The sequence below is a fragment of the Hemicordylus capensis genome, chromosome 6, assembly GCF_027244095.1.
Source record: "Hemicordylus capensis ecotype Gifberg chromosome 6, rHemCap1.1.pri, whole genome shotgun sequence".
Lineage (NCBI taxonomy): Eukaryota > Metazoa > Chordata > Lepidosauria > Squamata > Cordylidae > Hemicordylus > Hemicordylus capensis.
Window position 1 is genome coordinate 142,983,576 of NC_069662.1, and position 13,957 is coordinate 142,997,532.

The following is a 13,957-nucleotide window of genomic DNA, read 5'->3' on the forward strand; positions in this document are numbered from 1 at the left end:
AGATGGATGGGCAATTAAAGTTGTCACACATCCATAATTGCTCTGAACAGTTCAGAAAATAACATAGTATTATTCAAGAAACATTTAGACTCTTCCCTGGATGCCTTGAGTCCAGGTTATTTGCATTTACTATTCCAATGATAGACTATTTCACCTATACATATAGGGATGAACATAAAAATAAATAAATAAATAAATAAAAACATTGCAGCAGGGAAATGCATTTGATACCCAAGCATATTTCAAAAAAGGATAATTCATCTTTAAGAATCAGAAAGGGAGGGAGTGCACAACATAGCTGCAAATGCCCAGATAGCACTGCCCCCACAAGACTCAGCTGAGAATTTACAGTAAGCTTTCCAGAGACCATTTTGCTGACAAGCACTGTCATAGAGGCCAAGAGTAAACATGAAAGGTTGCCACTTCCTCTGTTCCTGTAGCAGCCCAGCACACCTCATGGACCACCACTCTAGAAGGTCACCCAACCTTCAGGGATGGTTTCTGAAAGAGAGTAAGGGGCATGGTAGAGGATTTCAGTTAATGTCTAATGAGCAACTAGGAAGAGAGAGAGAGCGAAAGAGAGAGCGCACGTGCGTGTGTGTGTGTGTGTGTGTGTGTGTGTGTGTGTGTTTGTGTGTGTATGGATAGATAGATAGAACACACACACACAACTGATCAGCATGTGTTTAAAGAGGAACAGGGCTATTTTGGACATATGTGTATCAATATTATTTGTGGAAATTGCATTTTGCCATGTATTTCTTAACTCCAAGATCGATTTCTAAAGAAATGGAACTATCTCCAATTTTTCAACTGGAAGCTTTTTCACAGTAAACAATATTGAGGAACAAGACCTGGGTTTTAAAAAGCCCAAGCACACTGACTAAACCGACACATACACTCTGAATAGTCCATTTGAGACTCATTGAAAGGTAGTAGTAGAAAATTGCAGTGGCAGTGAGGAAAGGGACCAGATCAGGTAGTGGTCATTTTGGTTTTAATGTCTCTCAGCAGTTCTGCTATTAAATGAGCACACAGAGTACACAGCTGGTGTGCATTCCAAAGAGACCAACTTTTTATATAGTCTCAAGATCTCTTACCTGCGGAACTCACTACTCTAACATAGAGGAGATATGGATATAATGTGAATGCTGCACCCAACAATTTTATGGGCAAATTATGTGCATGATGCTTGGTGAATCCCCTGTGTACTCTGTGAAAATGTTTACAGAGGTCATGCAGGCTGGTTTACAGTGCCAGAATCCACAAACCACTTTTCCCTGGAATCATTACTACGAAGTTGTTCCGCAGACTAATATGAAAGCATTTGGAAACTACAGTTTAGAGTATATTTTAAAAAGTTACTAGGCTTCAACCTTTACATTTTAAAAATACAACTATATTTTATCACCGTTTAAAATCTTAACAGTCCTGAGCTATGGTATATTTACAATGATGTATTAGCAAGCTGCTTTCATTTATTTGGGGCCAAAGGTTATACAAAGTTTTGAGAATGAAATGAGGAAATAGACTGCAGAAGGAAATTTGAACTCATTATGCATCAAGAAACTCACAACTCCACAATCAAATGTGTGTGTGTGCCATGAAATCTAATCACACATTCAGTTAAAAGTTTCATTCTCCTTGGGTACACATTAAAATAGAGTTCAAAACAGGGAAACTGTTTAAAAGGAAAATCTAATAAGAGAATCCAACTACAGCTATCTGTACTCCTAGGAGTGCTTTCTGGAAAGTGAAGGAGAACAAGCATATATCTTAGTTTGTAACATCATACAGGTCCACCAATCAATAATTCTTTCATTTTGGCAAAACACCCCAATAGTCTGTAAATTAAGAAATATCATAAAGGTGTTTTTCTTTTCAGTGTTGTCTTAGCAGGTACACAACATAAAAATATATCACAAAAAGGGATGAAACTCAGTGGGAAAATATATACTTGCCTACAGGAGGTCCTGACTCCAAACAGAGCAGGGAAAGACTTCTCTGAAATCCTGGAGAACTAGAGTCTGTGTAGACAACTAAGAGGTCTGACTCAGTAGATGGCAGCTCCACACATTTAAGGAGAGACTTCCAGGTGGCAGCATGTTTTGAATAGACCTTACAACCAAAAATAAGCCCAATGCCATCATGACTTGTTGCCAGCCACAAATAGGAAGCCAAACAACAGCTAGCCACAGTTCCTTAGATCAGTAATACAAGATTTCGGAAATCAATTTACTAAATGTGCATACAAATGACAATAGGCTGTGTCCTAAGTTGTTGTTCCACAAATGGCAGAACTTCCATTTGTGTCATGGAAGCAAACAATATTCACTGATCCTCCTCTTCCTGCTGCACCCCCCAGTCTCATATGGCCTCCTGCTCCAGAGGATCTCCCAATCCTTAAGGAGCGGAAGGCTGGAGGAAATGGGATCTGCAAAATCATCCCTCTCCTCTCGCACAGATTCTTCCATTTGCAAACCTTATGCATACAACCCAATGTTTATTTTTTTTCTGGGGGGGAACCACACGTTGTTCTTAATGATGCACATACAGCAGACACCCATTTAAGACAAATGGCCTTATATGAGGAAAAAGGGGGGGAATATTTATAAAAACTGAAGATGGGAAGCAGCATTTTTAGAACTATTGTATTCAAAATAAATTTTACACAAAACCATCCACTTCCCAACTAATCATAACACTTTTTTCCATCAATCAAAATGGCTGCTAAATAGATTCACCTCCTCTAACAGATTTAATGTTGCAGCCCCACCTGGCATAGAATCTTTGGGGGGGGGGTGAATGCCCACAGTGTTGCTTCAGGCATTCCTGTATGGACAACGTATGTTGTACAAGAACCTACAATAAGACCTTTGAGCCACAACAAAGGTAATGAACTTGTCCTAAGCTCCTACTACTTTGGTCTTCGAGTGCATGTATTCCCAACCAGTGGTACTTCAGATGTCGCTAAACTACAACTCCCATCATTCCCAGCTACAGTTTCTGACTGGGGATGATGGGAGTTACAGTTAAGCAACATCTGGAGTATGATGGGTTGGGAAGTAGTAGAGCTCTTCAACAGAGGCAGACATGGCAACATACCCTATTTAAGTAGCTCCAGTCTAATTGACTCATCGGTTGCCTACAGACTTGCTCGGTTTCTCCCCTTATCTTTCCTACTAGCATCATGGGATGGGCAACGAGAATAACTACTCAGTATTCATTATTCAGACCACCTTAAGTGGCACAATGGGGAAATGCTTGACTAACAAGCAGAAGGTTGCCGGTCCCTGCTGGTACTATATCGGGCAGCAGTGATATAGGAAGATGCTGAAAGGCATCATCTCATACTGCGCAGGAGGAGACAATGGTATTCCTGTATTCCTCCTGTATTCTACCAAAGACAACCACAGGGCTCTGTGGGCGCCACGAGTCGAAATCAACTTGACGGCACACTTTACTTTACTCACTATTCAGCATCAGGCTGAATTTCTGGAAACGCTCCTTGTCTGCTTCAAAGTGCTGCTGCAAGACCAGCATGGAGACATTAGCCTTGTGCCACTCGGTCAGTTTCTGGTAGGTGGCATCTCCTAAAAGAGCCGTGCTGGAAGAATGAAGATGCGCTTGCAGTCAAGCACTGGATATGCACCATATTCAGTGACACTAGTCTTTAGTGTGAAACAGTTTAGAATGACAATACAGGGCAGTTAGCAAAGAACAGTTACATATGCAGGAGATAATTTGGTGCCTATATGAAGCAAGTGTAAAGTTGTCACAGGTGGAAATAACCCTCCACTCACAGGAGAGGGAAGACAAGGCTGCAGCCATTTCTCTTTTCTACCTGACTCCCTTTACACACTTCCTTGTTACTCCTGTCAATCTTGAGGGGCTTCCCCCCTTTGGTTGTCCACTTATGCTTTCATGTTTCTCCCTTCCTCCAAAAAACAAGAGCTCAAGGCCCAAAACATCTTGTGGGTAATGATTATCCAGCATGCATGATCAGAGTACTAACGTGATGCATGGACATTTATGTGTTTTGCAATCTATTCAGGACTGAGATTGTTCTAGACCAGGGGTGGGGAACCTTGGCCCTCCAGCTGTGGTTGAACTACAACTCCCATCAGCCCCAGCGGATGGTGGGAGTTGTAGTTCAAAAACAGCTGGAGGGCCAAGGTTCCCCACCCGTTCTAGACTTAGGGTTTCTCAAGCATTTGCAACTTTTTCACTACCTCACAACAGAAACAAAAGACAATGTTTATGTTCCATTAATAGTAGTTTGCATGCCAGAAAGCCACAGGCAATTTCTGTACAGAAACATATGTGCAAACTGTAAAAAGAGTAGCAGGTGGCTGTAGGAGAAACCAACTCAGGAAGGGGCGGGGGTCCTTCTAAAAACAGATTCAGCACAATTCGAAGACCTAACATGAAAGTTTAAACCTTGAAGGAGGGAGAACCAAGCACCAAAAGTGGTGAGCCAAACTTCTGTAATCTTTTACACAGACACACAAATAGGTTTGAGTTTTAATCATGTTTTAATCAGCCTTCTCGTTATATATAGCCAGAGCTCATTACAAAGGAAAAAGAAAGAGAGGCTAACCAAAGCAAAGAGGGACAACTGGCAAAACAACTGGCCCAACTGAGCACGTTTCAATATTGACATATTTTGTTTTGGACAAACTGCATGGAATATAACATGAATTTTAAACAAGAAAATTTTTGAGAACTTTAGCTCTGATCTAAAGGAGCTCATTCATGTGCCACATTCCATACACAATGCTGGCTTTTAAATATACATACAAATATATATTCCATTCCTTTTCATTAAAATGAACTCAAGGTGACTTACAAACCACTACTGCAATTAAAGCCACAAGTACACATACACAGTGCAATTAATCAAAACTTAATCACAGTAGCAATAGCAGCAGCAGCAGCAAAGTATTAAGTCACAGTTGGCTACAGAGGTTACACTCCTGGCTTACCATATTGATTCCAAGACTACTTCGTTATTAGAAATCAGGGGTTCATCTTAAATTCAGAACTATGCTCCCTTTAAGGTTCGTGGCTGTACACCTGCGCCCCAAACTCTAGCCCTCCACTCAGCTGTTTCTAGCAGTTGCGCAGTCTCGCCCCGTGCTGCAATGGTTGCTGCTTGTGCCACTTTTCCCTGCCCCCACGGCTGCCTTTTCCCTGCCCTGGCACCACGTTGGCTCTTGCCATGGCCAGAGTGGGAAGATTGGCTCTTTCATGCAAGCAAGAGAACCAATTCTCCTGCTCTGGCCATGGCAAGACCCTTCTGAAAATGGCGACAGGCATACATGCACCTTGATGATGGCGGGAGGGCACATGCGCGCCCGTCACAATTTCCAATAAGCTCTTGCCGCAGTCAGAGTGGGAAAGAAGATTTTCCCCACTGTGGCCGCGGCAAGAGCCAACGTGGCAGTGGCAGGGAGAAAGGCAGCATCCCCCGAGGATATCAAAACATAAACAAGGAAACCAAAGCATAAGATCTTCTCAGCGGGTAGATGGTATAACAACCGAAGACCAAGGTGGAAAAGGCTAGGAGAAAGCAGGAGTAGAGCACAAGGATGGCAACAGTGCAGAGCTGGCATCAGGCAGTAGGGGGAAGAAAAATAAAAGGGAGAAGGCAACACTTGAACAGGCACGGAGCCAGATCGCCAGTGTCCTGTGTGCGGGCCCGCTCAGCCTGCCCCCCGCGTCTAACGTCAGATGTGGAGGGCGTGGTCTGGCTCCCAAACAGAGCCACAAGGCTCCATTCGGGAGTCTGGCCGCCAGTGCATTTGCAGCACGGCCAGGAGCAGATCTTGGCCACACCGCGAACACAGTGGCCATTTAACTCCAAACAGGGGCTGCGCAGCCCTTACTTGAGAGCTAAACCAGCACCCCCATGTCTGACATCAGGTGCTGGGGAGCCGTGAGGCGCGGCCTCTGATTGGCAGGGGCCCAGGTTCTTTGAACCCGTTCGCCCAATGGTGGCTCCACAGTCATCACAGCACAGGGTGAGAATGCGCAGCTGCTTGTGAAATCTAGATGTCTCTGCTTTGTAGGTAAGTCATTGCAAACGCGTATTTACTTGAGAAGGAAAGGGATATTAATGGTGCCTTCTTGGTTATGGTTGGGCTTAAGTACAGTTGACGAGGAATATTACTTTGATATACAGTGGCTGCTATCTGCTAAAGTGACCTGTAGCTGAATACTTAGTTGGGGATTATAAAAACATTGCTCTGAAAAAACGACTGGATAAATCAGTCACATTGATTTTTGCTTGCATCCACACTCTGAAATACGCTGTTTTTCTCCTTATGAAGAAAATTGTGAATTTTAAAAAACTGTGAATGATATAAAATGTTATCTGCCTGATCACAACCTTAAATTTGGAAACAAATACCGTTGTAATCTGGTTTTGATTATTATATGCATAGATTAAATTATTTGCAATTTGCATTTCTGGGACACTAACCATGAAGTTACAAACTTTTAAAAGGCAATTAACCCCACTCTGTTCAGTGACCAAAGTGAGTTGTGTAAAAGAAATTAGGGCCACTAAATTATGTAAAGTGTAATCTTAGCTACAGAGATTGCAGGATGAGCAACTTTACATACAGTTTATTTTTATTTTTTTTAATTAAAAAGCTCATTCAACTTGATACTGGAAGCATCTCCCCTCTCTTAAAAATAAGTGTCAATGGCTGTAAACAGTTTTATGAGGAAAACTAGGAAGAAGCTTTCAGTAACATACTATACAAGAGTTGCTAGGAAAGGAAACAGAAAGGATGAAAGAATCAAATTCAAGGTAGAGGCTTCTATTTTTCAAGTACAATTCTTTTCACACCAGATGAAAGAAATTATACTTGGAAAATAGAATATTTAAAAGAGAGTTAATAAATAGTATTGAATTATTAGTGCTGATGGCCAAGGGCTGCACCATTATCCAGCCTGTCAACTCTGTCAGGGTCTTGTACTCATTAAAGAAGATACAGTGCAGGGGTTACTTTGAGTAATCCTAGCTAGCTCAAGGTATTTTCAATGAGCCACAAAGTTTTTTTGCTTCTACATGCCCAAACAAAAGAATGTTTAATCTCTCACACGCAGCTTAAATTGCAGGTTAGACTAGATGACCTTCAAGACCCCTGAATTTCTGTGATTCATATTGCATACATTGTTTGCAATATGATTGTCTTGTTTTTAGACTCATGGTCTTTGTATATACTCCTTTTTAGGTTTAAATCTTTCTGTTTTGCTTCTGCCTTGTTTTTTTTTTACATCTGCCTTGTTTTTATTATACCGAAATGTGAAGTGAAAGAAAGTAAAAATCCAATTTTATAAATAGAATTGTAAAATACACTTCTTTCCTTCCATATTCAGGGTAGGTGGGTGGGTATCTATAGTGGCACATAATAATGCACATGTGTGCATACTCTGCCTTGACGCTGCCATCCAGAACAAAACTTATTCCACTCACTGATGAGGGGGGAAAGGAACACTAATTCAGAGTTCTCTTCCTTTCGGGTAAATACAGTATGACCTGTATTTAACCTGTATTTTTAAGGGTGTCATCTTAAATGCAGAGTCATGTTCTATTTGGATAAATATGGTACTTGGTACAGACAGAAGGTTGGGCTATGCAGAACAAGCGGAATGGACATACAGAAAAGCATGAAATAATCTTTAAAACCAATATTTTATTTATATTATAAACTTGCACAGAACAGATGAGCCCACTTCATCAGGTGGATTAAGTGGTATCTTGAACTGGCAGGTATAGGAAAGCCAGCTGTGGTCTATTTTCACTTTTAAGCTGCAGGAAGTAAGTCATAACAAAAAGAGTTCATGAACAGGGACTAAAAACTTATTGGGGAACTAAAGGCTGCAACACAAAACACACAGCTGTGTAAACTCCTTGGTTATTGGCTTATTATTTCAACAATACTGTTCTCAATAAACAAGGTCAAGTCTGTTTTCAAGCTGAAAGTTGTGTATAGCCAGCCAGCCAGCAAGACACAAGGACATTTGATCTAAAAAGGGAACACTGGGGCATTTTACATGTGGATTTTAAGTTCTGTGATGAAAAATACAGAGCAAATGCTACATCCAAAAGAAAAGTATTCAAGTATCTCTTCAAATCAGATCTGCAAACGTTTTGGACAATAGCCTTCAATTCATCACCATTTCTACCTTTTTTTTAATTTCTCAAAACAAAACTAGAAGGATAGCATCATTAACACACAAAGTCTAGTCACTTGGCAAGAGCTAGGGATGTGCATGGAACCATTCAGCGCTCCTGACAAGTTGTCAGAGATGGGGAGGCTCTCATCTCAACAGGTAGTGCATTCTAGAGTCTTGGGGACAGTAACAGAGGCTCCCATGTAGCCTCCAGACGAACTGATGGCAGCTGCAGATGGACCTCTCCAGGCATGGCGGGGGGGGGGGGGCTCAATGGCGAAGATGACATTTTCTTAAATACCCTGGGCCTAAACTGTTTAGGGTTTTATAGGTTATAGCCTTCACCTTGTATTTTGCCTGGAAACATATTGGTAGCCAGTGTAGCTCTTTCAATATAGGAGTAATATGGTCTCTTTGAGATGACCTGGAGACCAACCTGGCTGTCGCATTCTGTACCAACTGCAGTTCTTGGACTACATACAAAGGCAGCCCCACATAGAGTGCAGTGCAGTAATCCAGTCTGCATATGTACCACTGTTCTGAGGTTGTTCATCTCAAGAAAGCTGGCGTATCAGCCAAAGAGGATAAAAAGCAGCTCTGGCCACCGCCTCAACATGGGATAGCAGGGAGAGTTGTGGATCCAGAAGCACTCCCAGACTGTGCACCTGTTCTTTCTGGGGAGGTGTGACCCCATCCAGAATGGGCAGATCGAAATCATCTTGAGTTTCGACCTTAAACAATAAGTACCCCCGTCTTATCTGGATTCAGCCTCAGTTTGTTATACCTCATCCAGCCCATTACCGCCTTCAGGCAGGCATTTAGGGAGGTTGTGCCTTCTTCTGACAATGTTGACATGGAGAAATAGATCTGGGTGTCATCAGCATACTGATAACACCCTGCACCAAATATCCTAATGATCTCTCCCAGAGGTTTCATGTAGATGTTAAAAAGAATTGGAGACAGACTGTGTGTCTCACAATCAGCCGGAAACTACTTGCTTTAGTCCTCATTTTACACTCAACTGGGGTGGGGGATAAGTAACCTCACATAAACCCCTCCCATCAAGCGGGGGTACATGCCATTATAAAGCTCTGAAGGCTTCCTATAGCAGGATTTTCAGGGCCATTACCTCTCATTCGGAGATATCTGCTGGCCTCCTGAACTATTAGGCAGCATTCTGCCAAACAAGGAGCTGCTCAACAGTAACAATACCAAAAATAGATAAAAATAGAAATTAACTCACTCAGCAGCCAAACTGTCATCAAGCCCAGGGAAACAAATAAGACACCATAATAAATTAAACACTCAAATAAAAAGAAAACCAACTCTGCTTGGCATCTAAAAGATAGGAATGTAGGCTTCATGCACATCTCCCTTGAGAGCAATTTCTGCATTAGGGCACAGCTACAAATGTCCCATCTGTTAGTTACCCACCTAAGCTCTGCAGGAGGGAACCTCCAATGAGAATCTCAACTCAAAAGAAGATAATCAAATTACATTAAGAAGAGGGGGAGTTTTCCCATATGAAAATTTCATCCAATGATTCAGAAGAAAGAGAATACTGTGCATGTGCAACCACTTGTCAGTCCTGTCACCTGAACCTGACCAATGAGTAACAGCAACTAAAGCAGGTGGTGGAAAACCAATTCCTAATATTTTCATGGCTGTTTGAACATGCTGGAAGACAGACCATATGCCGGTAGCTTCATTTTCATAGAACATAAAGTACTCTAAACACCACCACATTTAGAACATTCTACTGCAGCATGGAGATGCAGATCCCTATAAAAAGCAGCATCACGAAGAACATTTTAAACCTGTAACAATCCGAAAGCCAGCTTTCTACAGTAGTGAAATGTCAAGTCATCTTTAAGGATAGGGACCTCATAATTCCAACCAATTACAAAAGGCAGAGAAAGCAGTTTCTCAAAAGAAATGGCATTTTTGTATTTCCCATCACCAAGGAAATCTTAGTCCTGGGGAAACTTACCAGGAATTAGGACATCATTACTGTAACCTGTGCTGCTCTTCAGCCAAAGTTCTCAAAGAAGTTTACATTAAAAAATCACACATAAATAAAATGGTCCCCCATCCCCAAAGGGTTCACAAACTAAAAAGTAACATAAAGCAGACACCAGCAACAGCCACTGGAGGGATGCTGTGCTGGGTTGGATAGGGACAGCTGTTCTTCCCTTCCTAAATATAAGAAAATCACCACTTTTAAAAAGAGTGCTTGGAATGATAGGCCAATAATAGGATTTGTAATTCAATATTAACCTTTGTAAATATTGTTAAGATTCTTAAAAGATTCTGTCTACTCACAACACTTCGACCTTGTCTGGCATCTGCCAGCTGCTGCAAAACTTTTGGTTGCATTCAGATGGGGAAACTCAACCTCCATCATTATTTATTTATTGTTTAATTTGTATACAGCCTTTCATTAAAACAATCTCCAGGCGGTTTACACAGAAAAATTAACACAAGACTATGAAAATTACACAATTAAAATATTAAGCTAGAATATAAAAAGATTTATAAAAAAATAAAATAAAAGGACAATATGAAAGTATTTTTAAGAAAACATGGTATACTCCACAAATCAGACAGTTAACAACACATGTCCACACACATGAAGGTAAATCTCAACGAAAGTCATATATGCTCTTCCTTTATAGGCTAATGGCATAACTTCCCTAAATGTCTGCCTGGAAATGGTAATGGGCTGGATGAGAGATAAACTGAAATTGAATCAAAATAAGACAGATGCTGACTGTGGGGGAGTAAAAACCCAAGAGATGGTTTAGTTCTGCCTGGTCTGGATGGGATTACACTCCCCCAGAAATAACAGGTACATCACTTGGGAGTGCTCTTGGATCCAAAACACTTTCTGGTTTTTCAGGTTGCGGCAGTGGCCAGGAACATTTTTAATCAGCTTAGGCTGAAACATCAGCTATGCCCATTTCTGGAGGAAAATGACCTTAGAACAGGGGTACATAGGCTGGTAACCTCCAGGAGTGGCTCCTATAATGCAGTCTATGTGGGGCTGCCTTTGTATGTAGTACTACAATTGGTACAGAATGTGGCACCCAGATTGCTCTCTGGGACAACCCGAACGGACCACATAACACCAATTTTAAAAGAACTGCACTGGCTGCCGATACGTTTCTGGGCGAAATACAATGCGTTGGTTATTACCTATAAAGTCCTTAACAGCTTGGGTCCAGGGTATTTAAGAGAGCACCGCCTTTGTCACGAACCCTCCCGCCTGTTAAGACTATCTGGGGAAGTGTGGTTACGGCTACAACTGGCTCGTTTGGTGGTTACTCAGGACTGGGCCTTCTCTGTGGCTGACCTGGGGCTCTGAAATGCCCTCCCTGTCAAAATAAGAGTGTCTCCATTTCTGGCTGTTTTTAAAAAGACACTTAAGACCACTGTTCTCTCTAAGGCGCGCACACACGCACGCACACACACACACCCAGGCCTCCGCACAGCAGTTTCGGGAGGACATGCAGTCTCTGCTGCACCCACCACTGGGCACCCCGTTTCCCCCTCTCCCTATCCGGCAGTTTCAACCCCCTGGCAGCCCAAACATCTGGCGGGGCGGCAGCAGGTCCCTCTTGCAAACATAGGCGCAGCAGGAGGGAGCTGGTTGCAACCTGCATGTATTTGTGTGCACCTCCGTCCCTTCACACTCCAGCCTAGGGAGAGGGGAGAAGAGATGAACCTCTCATTGTTCCCTGCCTAGGCAACTGCTCTCAGGCCATGGGCTCCTCGCCTTTGTTCCCTGAGTGAGACCTTTTTGCCAGTCCTCTTTTGTGATCCAAGACAAACAGCCCTCCCTGGGGAAACATGGACCTGACAATTTCCGAACTTAAGGAACTTTTCTCCAGAGCCCCTTGGTGATCTTGGTAAGTTTGCTAAGCCGTAGTGCATTGTTGCACCAGTTGCTGGGGAGGGAGGGACGAGTGCCTTGCCTGGGAAAAGGGAGAGGGAAAGAGAGGGATGCTGGTGGTTTCCTTCCTTTCTCCCTCCCTCCCCACCCCCACCCTGCCACACTCCCCCTGGAGAACCTGGCAGGTCACCCAGGAAAATGCATCTCTCTGTGTGTGGCGTGGAATTAGCAAGGAATCTCTTGGCTGCAGTCATTAAAAGTGTGCTGTGTACCTTGTTGCCATTGTGTTCTGCTTGGTTTCCAAATGGAAACAAGTTAATAGTTTGATTGTATGTTGGTGCTCATGGAGAGTGGTAATTTTAGTGGAAGTAACTTTAAACAAAAACAAAAAAAATACCTCTTGAAACTACATTGCAGCGAGGTAGCCAGCACCAGAGCTTGCCAACTTAAAAAAAAAAAACTTTATATAAACAACCAAGCCCTACTGTGTCTCCCCCCTGGCACCCACAAAATGCCCCCTGGCAGCCCAAAGGTTTTGCACACCGCACTGATTATTTATGTACGTGTGTGTGCATGAGAGGCGCTTATGTGTGCGCACTGCCTTGATACGGCCGCCCAGAACAAAACTCTTTCCACTCACCGATGATAAAAATTAGAGGGAACACTGCTTAAGACACCTGTTTTCTCAGGCTTTTAATTAATTTTATATCATCATTGTTTATTCATGCACTTCCATTTATATGCTGCCCTTCCTATAGTGGCTCAGGGCAGTTTACATTAAAACAACACCACCACACAACAAAACAATTACAATAAAAAGCATTTTTAAAACCAGATTAAAACTCATTAAAATTAAATTTAGAACTAGGTATCATTAAAAGCCAGGCTAAAGGGGTCTTGAAGGCTTTCTTGAAGGCCCCCCCAAGGAAAATAATCCTTTTATACACACAGGGAGCGTATTCCACAACCCAGGGACGACAACTGAGAAGGGCCAATCCCAGTTGGCCACCAGATGAACTGGTAGCACCCAAAGACTGACCCCCCTCATGATCTTAATGAGTAGTGGGAATCTTGTAGAGAAAGGTGCCCTCTCAGATAACCCAGATCTAAGCCATTCAGGGCTCTAAAAGGTAATAACCGGCACTTTGTACCTTGCCCGGAAACATATCAACAGCCAGTGCGACTTGTTTAGGAACAGGCAAAATGCAGTCTCGCCGGGATACCCCAGAGACGCAATTTGGACTAACTGAAGTTTCCAAACTACATACAAAGGTAGCTGTGAAGGAAGCCCCCACTGGAGTTTATTATTATTATTTATTCAATTTCTATATAGGGAGTTTCACTCACTCACCCCTGCACCAGTGAGGCATCCAGTAGTCACTGCCACCATTCTCTGCTTCCAGAGAGAACTCCGAACTGGGTCTGAACCAACCTTTGGAGAACTCCCTCCGTCTCCACAGAGCGGGAGTCTGGCTTGGTTCACCCCTTCTGTTACATTTCCCTTTAACAGCGGCCAACTACTGTCATACATAGGGTTTCTGCTCAGCAGCCCTACATAGAGCGCATTGCAGTAGTCCATCCTCGAGGTTACCACCTGGTGTACCACTGTTTTCAACTCATTCTCCTCAAGGACTAGGCGGAGTTGTCAAATCAATCACAGCTGCTAAAGAGCGCTCCTGGCCACAGCCCCAATCTGAAGCACCAGGGTGAGACCCAGGTCCAAGAGCACTCCCAAGCTACAAACATGTTCTTTCTGGGGGAGTGTAGCCTCATCCAGAACAGGAAATTCTATCCTGTGTTGCAGATTATGACCCCCAACAATGAGCACCTCCATCTTGCTTGGATTCAGTTTCAGTTTATTATCCTTCATCCAGCCCA

The 13,957-nt window shown here is 42.8% G+C and overlaps 1 protein-coding gene across 7 annotated transcripts in view; it reads right to left on the reverse strand.

Moving 5' to 3' along the window:
* Nucleotides 1–13,957, reverse strand: part of ABI1 (abl interactor 1) — a 146,564-nt gene that overhangs the window by 56,191 nt on the left and 76,416 nt on the right. The window contains exon 2 of one of the 7 annotated variants that reach the window (XM_053262381.1): nt 368–501. The exons of the other annotated variants lie outside the window; for them this stretch is intronic. Within the exon in view, the coding sequence (XP_053118356.1) occupies nt 368–391 (24 nt within the window). The 5' untranslated portion in view covers nt 392–501. The remainder of the gene's footprint in view (nt 1–367; nt 502–13,957) is intronic. 7 annotated transcript variants of the gene reach the window in all.